This window comes from Colobus angolensis, unplaced genomic scaffold (assembly GCF_000951035.1).
Source record: "Colobus angolensis palliatus isolate OR3802 unplaced genomic scaffold, Cang.pa_1.0 Scaffold421, whole genome shotgun sequence".
NCBI classification, from domain to species: Eukaryota; Metazoa; Chordata; class Mammalia; order Primates; family Cercopithecidae; genus Colobus; species Colobus angolensis.
The window spans coordinates 1,388,377-1,404,573 of record NW_012117611.1 but is presented as its reverse complement, the minus strand read 5'-3'; the positions used below and the strand labels follow the sequence as shown (position 1 = coordinate 1,404,573).

The window sequence follows — 16,197 nt, the reverse complement described above, 5'->3', positions numbered from 1 at the left end:
AAGTAGACATCGTGTCCCCAAGCCCACAGTCATGTTCCCAGGAAATGATTTTTAGTGCTTTGGAAAAGAATATGATACAGTAGAAAAAATATGGGCTAGAAATCCAAGAACCTTAGGTTTTAATCTCAGCACTGTCACTCAAACTCAAAAATTTTATGACACTGGGGCAAGGAATTTAATGTTTTATGAGCTGGTTTCCACATTCGTTTACAATTGAGAAAACAATCCCCACTGAGTAATTTGGTTGTGCAGTTTAAATGAAGTAATGGATATGAAAATGTCCAGTATCAAGAGTAGCATAATGTAAGCCCTCACTGTTATTTTTTTGTCCCTCATTGCTAATATAAAGCAGTTTCAAATGCTACTGGATAGAATTTGATCCACCAATCCTACTACTGGGTATCTACCCAAAGGAAGTCAATATATTAAAAAAAAAAATCTGCATGTGTATATTTATTGCAGCATAATTCGTAATTGCAAAGATAATGGAACCAACCTAACTGCCCACTGACCAATGAGTGGACAAAGAAAGTGTGGTATATATACACACCATGGAATACTATTCATCCATAAAAAAGAATGCCTTTTGGCAGCAACTTTGATGGAGCTAGAGGCCATTATTCTAAGCAAAGTAACTCAGGAACAGAAAACCAAATACTTTATGTTCTCACTTATAAGTGGGAGCTAAGCTATGTGTATGCAAAGGCGTACAGAGCGATATCATGGACTTTGGAGACTCAGAAGTGGGAGGATGGGAGCAGGTCTAGGGATAAAAAACTATGTATTGGGTACAATGCATACTACCTGGGTGACAGGTACACTAAAACCTCAGACTTCACCAGAATATGATTCATCTATGTAAATAAAAACCTACTGTACCCCAAAAGCTATTCAAATTTTTAAAAAGTAATTAAAAAATGTCATTGGATAGAAAAGTACACACTCACATTTGAGAGATCTGAGACACAGTTTAATGATAAGAACACAGCTCTGGGGCCAGACTTAAATGTTGGCCTCTGCTACTTCCTTGTAGTGTGAGTTTGTAAAAAACTGCTTTGTCTTTCCTGAGCTTCAGTTTCCGTATCAATAAATGGGGGTCACTATGATATAGGATTACTGTGAAGACTAAACAAGCAATATTAGAGGTTTGAATTAGAGAAAACTTAACAGAGTATCTGGTACACAATGGGCTTTCAATAAACATTAGCTCTCATTATTACTCTAGTCAGCATTTTTGGCTTGATAAAACCAACTATCAGTCAAGGTCAAATTTTCCCCTCCTAGTCATCACAAGTTCTGCCAGCTGGGCCTTGCTTCAGACTGCAAAGACCCTTGTACATTTTGGCTGAAGGCAAGAATTCAGAATGAACTGACATTCAGCATCAACCTGTAAAGCTGTGTACTACCTGCTCCTCAGCTTCAGCTTCAACCGTTGCAAGATCTAACAGCTAAATGGTTAAATGACTACCTACTTCAATATGCTTTCTGGCAGCCAGAATTTGCATGCAATAAATGACCATGTGACTACATAATTTATGGTCATACCTAATTAGTATGGCATTCTGATTATTAACTGGATATTTCCTCTCAAATAAGCATTCTATATATAACTTGGAATGAAACTATGTGTTTTATACATTGAATGTTATCCATCAGTTCAAGGGTGAATATGCCTTCAGAATGCAAGTGTTTATACTTTTTAAAAAAATATATTATTTTTTGAGAGAGAGTCTTGTTCTGTTGCCCAGGCTGGAGTACAGTGGCATGATCTCGGCTCACTGCAACCTCTGCCTCCTGGGTTCAAGCAATTCTCCTGCCTCAGCCTCCTGAGTAGCTGGGCTTACAGACATCAGCCATGAAGCCCGGCTAATTTTTGTATTTTTAGTAGTGACGGGGTTTCATCATGTTGGCCAGGCTGGTCTCAATCTCCTGACCTCAGGTGATCCACCCACCTTGGCCTCCCAAAGTGCTGGGATCACAGAAGTGAGCCACTGTGCCTGGCCTTAATTGAGAATGGCTCTTGCTCTGTCACCTAGGCTGGAGCGCACTGGTATAATCATGGCTCACTGCAGCCTCGAATCCCCACCCCCAACCCTCCCTTTGGGCTCAAGCAATCCTGCCCCCTCAGCTTCTCAAGTTGCTGGGACTACAGCTGTATACAATCACACCCAGCATTTTCATTTTTGTATTCTGTTTGTAGAGATAGGGTTTAGACATATTGCCCAGGCTGATCTCGAACTTCTGGGCTCAAATGATTCCTCCTGCTTGGCCTCTCAAAGTTTTGGGATTACAGGTGTGAACCACTGTGCCTGGCCACCAGTACTTCTTACATAATACTTGCTGTAGAGAATCTCTTTCTACTCAAGGGAAGATGCTAAAACTGGTGTTCATGCAATTAAAGACGATATGAACATAGACATTCAGAAGCAATACTGTCATCTTGAGAGCCAATTACATCATTCCAGTGTCACATTTCTAGAACCAAAATGAGCCCGTGTCGGCTGCTATAACAAAATGCCTTAGTCTGGGTGGTTTATAAAGTTTATAAGCAAGAACTGTGAATAATAAATTTGTTATTATAAAAAAACTTCTTTCTTATAGTTCCGGAGGCTGGGAAGCCAATCAGTGTGCTGGCATATTTGGTGTTTGCAGAGGGTCTGCTTTCTGGTTCTTAAATAGTGGCTTCTTGCTTTGTCCTCACATGGTGGTTGGGGCAGTTCGGCTGTCTGGGGCCCCTTTTATGAGGGCTTTAATCCCATTCATGAAGGCTTCACTCTCATGACCTAATCACCTCCCAAAGGCCCCACATCCTGTCACACTGATGATCAGATTTCAACATATGAATTTTGTGGCCAGGGGGACACGAACATTCAGATCACAGCACAAAGGTTAGGGACAATTTCTTAAGTAATTGTGTGATGCAGTAAACACACGCAAAAAAATATCAGACATATAGTGCACAGAGTTTTAGTCTGTGAGTATGCTTCAGTGAAATTATATCACCACTGACCACAAAATCTTCAAATCCGAGAGGTGAAAAAATACTTTTAGTTACTAGTGGAGAAAAAACAAATATAATTTGGTTGCAACCTCATAAGTTGCTTCCTGTTCTATAATTTAAAATAACTACTATCTTAAATTAGTAGTTTAATGAGAGCAATTTAGCACCTGATAATGCTGAGAAACTGATTCTGCACTGCATTAAATTTAAAAAATGAGCTTTAATAAAATTACAGTAATTTTAAAATATGATTTCCTACTTATTCATGGATTTTAGAAGCTTATTTTATGATGGTAATCTTCGGTTTAGGTCTTAGCCAAATAATTTCAAGCCTTAGCTGTAGGCATTTGGTCAGTATGTGTATTTAAGTGTACTATGAATGTGACTCAGCCACATATTACAACTGAGACAAGGCAATCACCAAGGTCACATACCTAATACAGCTCCATCTCCACGCCACCCATTTACTAACTTTGTGGCCCTCATGTAAGAGGTGACCAAGATGCACCTGCACCAAGAGCACCAAGAGGATTGTCTCAATCCTTAAGAGAAAGAAGGTAAGGGCTGGGGATGAGGGGTGCACTTAAACCAGAAATGAGACATGGCCCTCTGTGGCTAGGATCCTGACTTCAGATTGCTAATTTATCCCATTTTAGTCAGGCCAAAATGACAGGCTGAACACTTTCATTGGAAATGAAACATTCCAGAGTTAGATAGGTTTACTCTGGACAGTCAAGGACAATGTGTATGTTGTTTGGTTCATGCAAAAATGAATGAAATTTTAATACACTTAAAGTTACTTTCCACTCTGAAAATAATACCAAAGTAGAGTCAATAAATATTAAATTTCCTTCCAATTCCACAGGACGAATTAACTAAAAACATAATTTTTGTACTAAAAAATAAAAAATTTCAAATTTCAAATACTTTTTCCCAAAGGCAGAGGTCATGGCAAATCTTCAGAGAAAGAGAGCATATTGTCTATTTGAAAATTCAGGTTCAAGCCTTCAAAAGAAATGATGGTTCATGTTGTCATTTCAAGTGACTACAAAGAAGAAATGAAAGAAAGGTGTAAGGAGTCACTACTTTAAGGATTATTCACAAAAGTCTTAGGAATAACACAGCTGAAGTCACAGAAAGGCAAGTCATTATAAAAGAATGGGCATGGATCATGTACTAAATTAATCAGTAGGTTACAGTTCACTACCTTATAGAATTTGGGCTTCATTTAGAAGGCCTGATGGTATATAACAGACTTTACATTTTCACATTAATGCAAGAGCCTATCAGTGAATTCATGTTCATTTCCTTTATTAACTAGCCTGTATTAGATTTGATTTGTGAACTCTGGCTATATAAGCAAAGAAGCAAGCAAGCAAGCAAGTGATCAGAAGCTAGCTCCTAGAGGGACCTTGAGCACTCCTCATGACAGAGACACAGATGACACACTTCTAACTTCTCAAACATGCCAAGTTTGTGCTTGCCTTCTGGGTCTTTGCCTTTACTATTCCTCCCCTCAGCCCACTTGTGGTTCCTTCTAATCCTTCATGTACCAGCTCAAATGTGTTCTTACATAGATGACACTTTCTAAAGTAGTTTCTCCATTGCCTCCCCACATCATCCTGTATACTTTCCTGTCACTATCATAAGTTTGCTCATGGCTGGGGGTGGTGGCTCATGCCTGTAATCCCAGCACTTTGGGAGGCCGAGGTGGGTGGATCACCTGAGGTCAGGAGTTTGAGACCAGCCTGGCCAACATAACCCCATCTCTACTAAAAATACCAAAAATTAGCCGGGCGTAGTGGCAGGCACCTGTAATCTCAGCTACTCAGGAGGCTGAGGTGGGAGAATTGCTTGAGGCCAGGAGGAGGAGGTTGCAGTGAGCGGAGATCACGCCATTGCCCATTTCCTGGGCAACAAGAGCGAAACTCCGTCTCAAAAAAAAGGAAGCAGCTGGTTCGTTTATTGTATACCATCATGAAAATCCAAGCTCAACTATAAAAGGGTCACCTTTTCGCTCACCATTACATCCAGGCATTTAAAAATACTTGCTTAAATAAATGAATGAAAAAGCAGTAGAAAGGAAGCAATTTTACTTCTGAAAAATTATTCTAAAAAAATACACATCAAGTTTACCAAGATAGAGATATACATTTATAATAATGAAAAGAAATTGCCTAAATATCTATCCAAATGAGTATTTTCTTTTTTTTTTTTTTTGAGACAGTCTCATTCTGTCACTCAGGCTGGAGTGCAGTGGTGTGATCTCAGCTCACTGCAACCTCCTCCTTCCGGGTTCAAACAATTCTCCCACCTCAGCCTCCCATGTAGCTGGATGATAGGTGTGCACCATCACACCTGGGTAATTTTTGTATTTTTAGTAGTGTCGGGGTTTTGCCATGTTGGCCAGGCTGGTGTTGAAATCCTGGCCTCAAGTGATCCATCCGCCTTGGCCTCCCAAAGTGCTGAAATTATAGGAGTGTGTCACTACGCCTGGCCATGATATTGCTAAATTAGTTATGGTATCTATAGAGGTATCAAAAAGAATATCAAAGACATTTTTTCTACTATTGAGTGAAATAAGCAGATTACAGGCCAGTATGTACGGTATGATCACATTAATGTAGAGAAAACCACAAAAATAGTATGTTGTTGTATAAGTTTAGAAGAAAATAAAACAAACAAGATATTAAAAATAGTAGCTGTCAATTTACTTTTAACTTTTTCCTCCAAGTTACCTCTGCCACGCCTCCTCCCCCACCTTTGCTGTATGAGAAAAAATTTGGACAAGAACAACTTCAGGTGACTACAAAGGAATGATTTTTTTTCTCAGCCTAGCTGTGGTAAAGAATGCCTTATTTTCATCCTTACGCCCTTTCACATATGATTCCAAAGTGTACATATCCAAATGCCTACTTTACCTCTCAAGATATCATTGCCAACAAAGTTATTATCCCTCTAAGATCCTAATATTTCAAAACAAACAGCATTAAATCTTAGTTTTGACTGTTTACTGTGTAAATCAGACTATTTCAGGTCTAAACTACGCCATTTTAAAATTTCCCTTTTAAAAAAATCTTTATGGAACAACTACAATTTTTCAACAGATAGTGATAACTACTCCCTACTTTAAATACAGGCTGGACAAATCATACACAAAACAACAGTATAATCTTGTAGTACTTCAATTTCATTCTACTCTCTATGTTTGAAGAAAGAAAAACATTATAACTGAGTTCACAGCAGCTCTGTTTTATCGTAACACAAGTTACCAGTGTATACATAAGAAGCTGTGAACAACAGAAGCTGTTTATGTTATTCAGATACAAAGCTGTTGAGAAAGTCTCAACAATGCCAATCAAAGAGCAAAACATCTGGTTAGTTTTCAAACTAAGTGAGCTGCTTTGCCCTCCATGCCAACTATTAAGCAATAGGCCCTTGATGTCTTTCCCATTCATTACTGACGAAGGTAGCAGTTCTCAACATTCTCACTAGTCCTGTGATCACTCAATTTTTTTCCCTTTTCTTTTAAATAACTCTATCTGGTTACAGATAAAATGAGCAAGTTGACAGCACACAAGTTTTCTTTAAGTTCTTAATTTTTAAGAAGTACTGTGTAATTTTATTTTCTAATTTTGGTATTTTTTTCAATAAAATGTTTTTCAAAACATTTAAACAAATCATGTAATAGCTGACCTGGTATCGAATGCTGTACTTAGACATTCCTAAACCATTATTTTTTATATTTTAAACTAAGTTTAAACAAAAACTTTGTTATTATAGAATGAATATCCAAGGATCTTAAAGAAATCATTCAAAGTGTGATACAGTCTAGTGTTTATTTTATGTTATGGCAGGTACACTTGAATTTCAAAAATTTAAAACATATATAAAAAGTGGTTAGGGACTAACATTTGTATCAACAGTTGATAAATGTCTAAGATTGTTTATTATACAGCAGGGTACAATGGTAGTGCTAATGCCAACAGGGCACCATGGAAGTTAGTCTAAAAATTATCCCTAGGCTTTATACAAGCAACAACATATGCTGCTGTTTTTAGAATTTTGGGAAATGATCTGCTTCTAATACTAAGCAGTTCGTTAACATTTTAAAATGTTATACAGTGTTATAGTATTTAGTTTGGCAAATGTTTCAAAATAAAGTAGAAATGTATTCATAACATCACAGAAATGCACATCCAATTTTGTTTTCAATAAGAACCATAGGTACAGATCAGAACTCTTCCCTATATGAAATAATTTACACACAGATGAATGCTATAATATCACCATCTAAAATAATCACTAAATACAATTCTTTTTCAGAAATAAACAAGCAAAGATTTTTTTCATTATCAAATATCAAAAACATGTTGATAATGTATGTTGTTCAAATAAATGACACTCTAAAATTATAGGAATAATCTCAGTGAATTCAGTGAATGTGCAACCTAAATCAACCAAGTATACTGTAGTACAACCATATTAAGAAACCAATGATCAGAAAATACAACCGTATGAAAGAAATTTATAATCCACAAAACTTTTTCAGGCCTTAAGGTAAAATAGTTCCACAGTCTACAGGTAAAACCAAGGCAACAAAAATGCGTGCTTGTCTTGAATAAGTAGGTATTTTATGCAGAAGATGTAACACTTTGTTTGTAGACAGCATGGTATGCATTTCTCAGCAAGACATAAGGAAAACAAGATTCCAAAAGATCCATTGTAAGGAATGGGGATTCTTGTACAATCTGAAAAATTCAAAAAATGCATCAAAACTCAAGTTATTTATAATGGGAACATTTATTGACAACCAGTAAGGCAGAATTTCTATATTGTTCTTATTAAAAATAGATACATGTTATTTTCCTTTTACTTAATCTAAAATGTAAATATGCCACAGTGAATATATATCAAAATGTTTAAAAAGTGCTACTTTTCAATTATAATATTTAATCAACAGGAATATACTGAGCACTTTCATTTTCCTCACTGATATACTAGAAATAAAAGACAATACAAAAATATTTAAAATATGGTCCATACCACCAACTCTACCTGGCAATCCAAGACTAAGCTAGGAAGCAAAACCAAACATAAAACCAACTATAATTAAATGGAAAGCTGTAAATTCTATAGGAATTCAAAGCAGAAGAAAAATTAACGCATGCCAAAGTAATCAGGAAAGACTATCTGGAAAAAGATTTGAGGTGTGGGGTGTGCCGAACCATTAGGATAAATCCGATTTCTGCAGGTAAGGAAAATGACTCTAAGTGGGGAAAGAGCCACGTGGTAGAAACAAGCAAGAGCCGGTTCACAGACACTGCAGAGAGGGAAGTGACTAGGCACAGAAAATTACAAGAAACGGGCAGAACAGAGTCAGAATGTAGAAAACTCAGAAAACTGAAGAGAGCTGACGCCAACACACTAGAAAAATCAAGGCCTAAGTGTTTTCCAACAGGTTGAAAAACTGTTCATAAAAGAATACCCATAGTTAATGCTAACCTTTGATCTTGTTATTTTCTGATATTACTGAAATGATAAAATATGAGTGATGTCAGTCTTCTCTGCAAATTTTAGAAAGGTGTGGCTTATGTGAAGTAAACAAAAGGGATCAAAAAAAGTATTAAATGACTAAAATGCCAAGAAAAGACTCTCAGGAATGACTGGAACTCTTTTATTGTTAGTAAAAATTAAAATGAGACTTACCATATCTAGCAGTAAATAAACTGATTCTCTATTTCTTGTTGTAGTTTTATCTGTCTCCTGGCCAATTTTCAGTAGACTGGAGGATGCAAGCTTAAAAGTATACATACACATAAAGTGAGTTAATAAAAGGTTCATCAGTTACTTATTTTAGGTATGCTTCAACTTCCAACACATTTCAATCATTCAGTGCTAAATATAAAATAATGAGCAATTAAATAACAAATAAAACGAGCTTAGATACCCTACATTCAAGCAGTAATTTAGAGAGTAATTAAGGCATGAAGAGACACTAACGTAATAAATGTAATCAAATATTCTTATTGGTCTTTAAAACTGATTTTTTTCAGAACAAGTCTGCTTTTAAAAATGATTCAAATTATTTTCTCTTATCCCATCATCTATACTGACTATATTTCTTAGTTCCCACGGAAGAAGACAGTTTCACACTGGATCTGACTTCACAGAAACACTGTGAGACTAAGACATTAAACCCTGAGTGAAGGAATTATCTGCAAATGGAAAGAAACACTTAACAATTTTAATAGTGTTTTCCTTGAAATATAAGTTATTTTCTTCTCAAGTTAGTACTGTATTTGCATTTTTAATTAAAAAATTATTTTTTTTAAAAAAGCTGACAGGATTTACAACCGAAAAAGAAGTAAATGTTCTAGAGTTCAGTATGCCATGGTACATCTTTCCTTTAAATAAAATATGGAAAAGGTTATATTAATAAAGAAAAGAAAGAACTACATTGATACAGAAATTAAAAACCATGTTTCATGAGGCTACATTTAGCACTCCTCTCTTTTGGTAGTGTGTAGTATTTTTAACGATGAATTTATCACCATTAATGGTCTTTCTCCAAAGAAATGGAAATAAGTAAAATACGTCTTTTTAGAGGGAACAGCCTCTCTCTTGGCCTCAATTTTCCTTTGCTTTTTTCTCTTTCAACCCTAGGAAAATTTCTAGGGCAGTCTAAACATCAGCTTAGGGAGAAAAGGTCATATTGCAGAGCTCTAGAGCTGGGAAAGAGACTTCTGAGTCTAAGGGAAATAATGGACTGCTCCACAATTTTAATGCCCCACCTTTACCTATTTCTCCCTCCAAAAAAAGAAAATAAATAAATAAATAAAAATAAAAGGAGACTGAAATTCATATACCTAAGAAAATAATTTGAAAACAATATGCCATTAGAGGACACAAAATAAAATGTAAAACTATGATGAGTTTTGTTATTTGATTATACATACTGCCAGAAATTCTTTAAGACGGTCTTCAATGCTTCCTTTGTGAATTGTAAACAAAGCTGCAGCAATCTGGTTGATGGCTTTGGCCAAGCAATGTATGTTGTTGCAATGCCCTGAGAAAATGCAAATAGGGTTGTGTAGACCCCAAAATAGCCAATAATACATACGAGGCACATCTTTAATGACTTCACAATCTACAAAAATAGTGGCATAATTAAGAGGAGAGTTGGGACATGACCGGACTTGCTCTCCTTTGACTTTCATGAACACTGATGTTTTTAAAACTAGTGTAGCAAGAGAGTAACAAACGATCGTGTATACGTTAAACAGGCAAACACTTCTGAAAACATTTAAAAGAAATCACGTATCAGTTTTATAGTACCTCGGAAACAAAAAAGAAGTGCTTAGCTGGTTTACAACATCTTATCATTCAATCCTTAAAATAATCCTATGAGTTGGATACTCCCTCACCGACCTCTACGCACATTCAGGCACACATGAGCTTACTTACACACATTTCATATATCAGGAAACTGCAGTTCAGGAAAAGAGAAACAGACTACCCCATGTTCCACTACCAGTAAGTGGCAGAACTTAACTCATATTTTATTATAAAATACCAAAACCCATGATTTTTCCATTGCCAAAACAATTTTAAACCACTATTACCTTCTATAGCGGGGCTATACTGAGACATCACATTACTGGCCAGTGTTGGCAAAGAAACTGCCACAAACACCATGAGAAGGCAGGCAATTTTATACTCCTCTTCTGGACTAATGTTTTCTAAGGGACAAAAATTAAGAATAAAATCAAAGTATTTCTTCAAGATTAGTTAAGATTTGATAATCTAAACAGATTTTTATTTTTAAAATGGCTTACTTTTTTTTAGAAATAGTAAGATATTTTACTAGCATTCTATAGAATTGGTCACAATTTTGTTATAAAAAAAAAAGTAGAAACAATTTATGTTACAATTGACTATTATCAACTACTTAGGCATATTTCAAGGACGTGTGATAAAACAGTAAGGTAACATTTTATTTCTCTTAATTGTAAGATTATAGAACAAAAACTATAGTTAGGATAACTGCAATGCTACAATTTCCTAATTGAAAACTAAAGGGAATTACTACTTTTGAGAAAGTTCTATTTACAATTTAGAAAGCTTATCTCATAAATTATTCTGCAAAATCACCACAAAATTCTTAATTACTTTTTGAAATAGATATGAATATAATTTGAAATTTACTATTTAAAAGACATAAATGTGGGAAGTGGACTGGGTTTTCAACCTCTCTATTTTAGAAGACAGAAGAAACTAGTCATGAATAAAAATACCTAGCCTTGCCCTGAAGTTTTCAAGACATAACCCTTTTTAAAACATTATTGTGATATGCACTCAAATTGTGGGTTATTTAGGCTCTAATCACCATTAGATATAATTAAGAATTGAATATAAGAAAAAAGCCGAAATATGTTTTAAAGATTTGGTGACTACAAAAAATACAGCTGTAGAAAATCAAGTAAAAATTATAATTATCCATGTGACTAAACGTAACATACTGTATGAATAAGGAAACAAAAAGCATTGTTAAATGCAAAAAAAAAAAAAAAAAACTGATCAACTCAAACACCAGGTTGCTGCCTCAAGGGAGCAGAAGGGGCATTTTTGTAGTAGAAATAGATGAAATGCTGTATTTACTTTGTAGACAAATCAAGAAATATCTATAGGATTCTAAGCACTGCATTTCTAAGGGCTGGTCTTAAAAATTTTTGAATGTTTTATATAACACTGTACAAACTCTTGATGGTGAATAACTCTAGTCCAATAAAAATAGAATACCCTTTTCTAGATCTCAATTTTATGCTATCTACTGGACCATCTCCCATCAGCATACTTCTCCTCCATCTTAAAAAATCCTTCTCTTGACTTTGCTCTTGCCTCCAGCTGCTGAGATTTTATTTCTTTGCTCCCCTTTACAACAGAACTCTGAGAGAGTTGTCTTATGGTTATCTTCAAATCCTTTTCTTCCTATTCTCCCTTAAACCCCCTTACTCACTAATCAGCCTTTTGCCCATAAAACCTCACTGACACTGATCTTGTCAGTACCACCAATTAACTCTACATAGCTGATCATTTCCTTTCTATCTTCCTGGAAGCTACTCTTTCCTGGTTTTTCTTCTACTTCATTGGTCCTTTCTTCTCAATTTCTCTAAACTTCTTTTTTGGTGGTTTTTCCTTTTCTTTCCCTGAACTCTTAAATCTTAGCATGGCTCAAGGCTCAGACCTGGATCCTCTTCACTGCTGCATCTATATACACTAAATGGCCCAGTAATCTCATCCAATCTTAAGTTCCAGAAGGCAGGGATGTTTGTGTTTTATGCACTGATATAGTTCAACTACCAGCAATAACAATAGCAAATTTAAAAAGATGAACACAAAGCAGGCATTTGAATATATGGTTAAATATCATACCTATACCTATGCTGCCCTGGTAACTTTAACTAAGAGTATTAAATATTTACTAATGCATTTTACCCGATTTTTGTGAAGAAAGAGCTACGACCAATGCAGGATCAATCTCACAAGGTAATCCAGCAGCTGACGACAATTCATACACATTCATTGCAACCTGATAAAAACATAAGAATTACAGAGCAATAAATAGTCTAACAAATTTCTGAGAAAGATCAGAGTCTGCCTAGAAGAACACCAGAGAATTTCAGAAACGTGGCTGAAGCAGAAACTATAGCATAACTAAGTATATTGAACAACTGATTCAATGCAGGCTGAATAGTGTGAGGTGGTGCTGGTTCTAACTTCCTACTGCTAGGCCAAACAAAACTTGTATACTTTCTGTGGCACATTCCAACAGGATCATTCTCAAGTTATCATTTTTCTTGGAAGCATGAATATAAAATATCAAGTCAGAAAAGATCAATAAATGAACAAGGTGAATCAATATTACTAGACCTATGTTTACACAGTAGTTTAATGAAAAATTATAGTGGTTCAATGTCCAATCATATCATATCTATAAATATGGCAAATTACTTACAATAGGTTTTTAAAGGAGTATTCATTTAAAAATCTGATAAAGGAGTTTCTAATAACGAAAGCAATTTTTCTGTATCACATATAGATTTCAAATATTCAAGATATTCTGACTGCTTAATAACCTCAGAAGAAAACTGTCTAACTGGTGTTACCTCTGATATTGTGACAAAAAAACCTTAGTATAAAATATGAAGTAAAACAGTATAGATTAGAAAAACTGGGAACATGGCAGGGATTAAGTTCTAGATTAAAATGTTTGTAATCTATTACTTCACACACAAAAATTAACTCAAAATGAATCATAAACCTAAATGTAAGAGCTAAAACTGTAAAATGCTTAGAAAAAAACATAGGCACAAATCATCATGACATTGCATTAGGCAATGGTTTCTTAGATTCACACCAAAAGCACAAACAAAACCCCCCCCAAAAATCGATAAAATGAACTTCACTGAAACTAAAAGACATCATCAATCTATAGAATTAGAGAAAAGATTTGCAAATCATGAATCTGTTAATGGACTTGTATCCAAAGTATATGAAGAACTCACAAATAGAAAAAGACAACCCAATTTAAAATGTCAAAGTTAGTTATTTCTCCAAAGAAGATATAGAAATAACCAGTAAACATATGAAAACATGTTCAACATATTTGCCATCAGGAAAATGCAAATCAAAACAATGAGATGCCACTTCACACTCACTAGATGGCTATGATTAAGAACACAGTCAATTACAAGTATTTGTGAAGATGCAGAAAAAGTGAAACCCTCATACAATGCTGGTAGGAATGCAAAATGGCACACCCAATTTGAAAACAGTTTAGCAGTTCCTCAAAAGGCTACAGTTTTCATATGACCCAGCAATTCTCTCCTGGTATATACTCAAGAGAAATAATACGCGTTCACATAAAAACTTGTACACGGATGTTCACAGTAGCAGTGTTTCTAATAACTAAGAAGTGAAAACAACCCAGATGTCCATCAATTGATGTGAATAAACAAAATGTTGTATATCCATACGATGAAACATTATTCAACAATCATTAAAAAAAAGTACCAATATATGCTGTAATATGTATGAATCCTGAAAATATGCTAAGTGAAAGAAGCCAGTATCAGAAGACTACACATGACGATTTATGTAAGTGTCCAGAGTATTCTAATTTAAACAGAAAGTAGATTAGTCATTGCCTAGGGCTGGGGATGGGCGACAAGAAGTGGAATGGGGAATGGGGAGTGCTAATGGGTACAAGGCTTCTTTTTTGGGGATGATGAAAATGTTCTAAAGTTGACTGTGGTGATGGCTGAACAACTCTGGCACTACACTAAAAACCACTGAATTGTGCATTATCAATGAGTAAATTTTCTGAGAGGTGACTTATAACTCAATAAAGCTGTTAAAAAAACTTTTTTTTTTTTTAAACAGTTAAGTTCTACTGAAAGTTTGCTGGAAACTAAACATGATTATGTCAGGTGAAAACTGAATGGTTGCTCAGAATATATATAGAATTCTCATAATTCTGCACATCAGTGTCTTCTCAAGAACTGATTAGTTTTTGTCTCGTATTTTTTCTGTAGTGTTTCCACTTAGGAAATCATTTTGAGCTATTTGCACATAGTTTTCAATCATAGAATCACTAGACAATCACTGATCTCAAATGTTTATTCTGTACAAAATACTGTAAGAGAAACAACAGCAACAACAACAAACAAAAAAACAAAGTCTGGATCTTCAAGATATATATGATTTGGTATAAATGTAAGTAGAAAAATATAATTATAATACAAGGCAGATTATGTTCAACTCCACAGGAGATAAACAAGTTCTCTGACAACACTAAGAAAAAGGAAGTTCTTTATCAGTGGAGAATCTAGGAATGTTTCTTAGAAAATGGCAGTTGAATGAAGCCTTAAAATACAGGCAGGATTTCAAAAGGCAGAAAGAGAAAAGGGTGGTATTTTCAAGTAGAATAAATTACTTGATAATAATTACTTGATAACAAATTCAACAGAAAGATCTAGTTAGCTCAAAGAATACCATATAAAAAGAGGGGCAGAATAAGAAAGAGAAGAGAGTGGGAGAAGGAAGAAAGAACTGGCAGAAGCCAAGTCTCAAAAAGTTTGAGTGGCACCAATTTTTTTTTTTTTTTGAGACGGAGTTTTGCTCCTGTTGCCCAGGCTGGAGTGCAATGGCAAAATCTCAGCTCACCACAACCTCCGCCTCCCTGGTTCAAGAGATTCTCCTGCCTCAGCCTCCCGAGTAGCTGGGATTACAGGCATGCACCGCCACACTCAGCTAATTTTGTATTTTTAGTAGAGATGGAGTTTCTCCATGTCAGTCGGGCTGGTCTCTTACTCCTAAGCTCAGGTGACAGAATCCACCTCAGCCTCCCAGGGTGCTGGGATTACAGGCTTGAGCCACTGTGCCCGGCCTGAGTGACACCAATTTTAGAAGAGTCTTGGTGTCATACAAAGGAGTTTAGACATTATTTTTTTTCAATCAGTGCTTTTCAAGATATGTGAAACAGAAACAACCTAAGAAATGTGTCAGTTTAGAAAACACAAATGTGAATCCTGATATATCACTTACTAGATGTATAACCACTGGACAATCATTGCTAGGTTTAGATCAATAGTTGGATTTCATGGCTCAACAGATTTTCAAAACAAAAATGGTAAGCTCACAGAAGGCTGCCAACCTGCTGTTTTATATATATTACATATAATCGAATACTAAAAATCTTTTTAAAATTACAGCCTACAATTACATCCTTTTACAGGAAATGACTTAACATCAATTTTAAACTTAATGAATTTTATTGTATTTAAAACAACTATTATTTCATTGCCTCATCTTTTTTTTTTTTTTTTTTGAGATGGAGGTTTCACTCTGCTGCCCAGGCTGGAGTGCAGTGGCATGATCTCGGCTCACTGTAAGCTCTGCCTCCCAGGTTCACGCCATTCTCCTGCCTCAGCCTCCTGAGTAGCTGAGACTACAGGTACCCACCACCATGACTGGCTAATTTTTTGTATTTTTTAGTAGAGATGGGGTTTCACTGTGTTAGCCAGGATGGTCTCAATCTCCTGACCTTGTGATCCACCCACCTCGGCCTCCCAAAGTGCTGGGATTACAGGTGTGAGCCACCGTGCCCGGCCGCCTCATCTTTCTTTTCTTTA

The 16,197-nt window shown here is 35.5% G+C and overlaps 1 protein-coding gene across 1 annotated transcript in view; it reads right to left on the bottom strand.

The window, feature by feature from the left end:
* Positions 1–6,821: 6,821 nt before the first annotated feature.
* Positions 6,822–16,197, bottom strand: part of NCKAP1 (NCK-associated protein 1) — a 100,604-nt gene continuing 91,228 nt past the window's right edge. The window contains exons 26-30 of the mRNA XM_011956684.1: positions 12,500–12,593; positions 10,627–10,743; positions 9,961–10,070; positions 8,711–8,800; positions 6,822–7,752 (exon numbers count right to left, since the gene is read on the bottom strand). Coding sequence (XP_011812074.1) covers positions 7,636–7,752; positions 8,711–8,800; positions 9,961–10,070; positions 10,627–10,743; positions 12,500–12,593 — 528 coding nt within the window. The 3' untranslated portion in view covers positions 6,822–7,635. The remainder of the gene's footprint in view (positions 7,753–8,710; positions 8,801–9,960; positions 10,071–10,626; positions 10,744–12,499; positions 12,594–16,197) is intronic.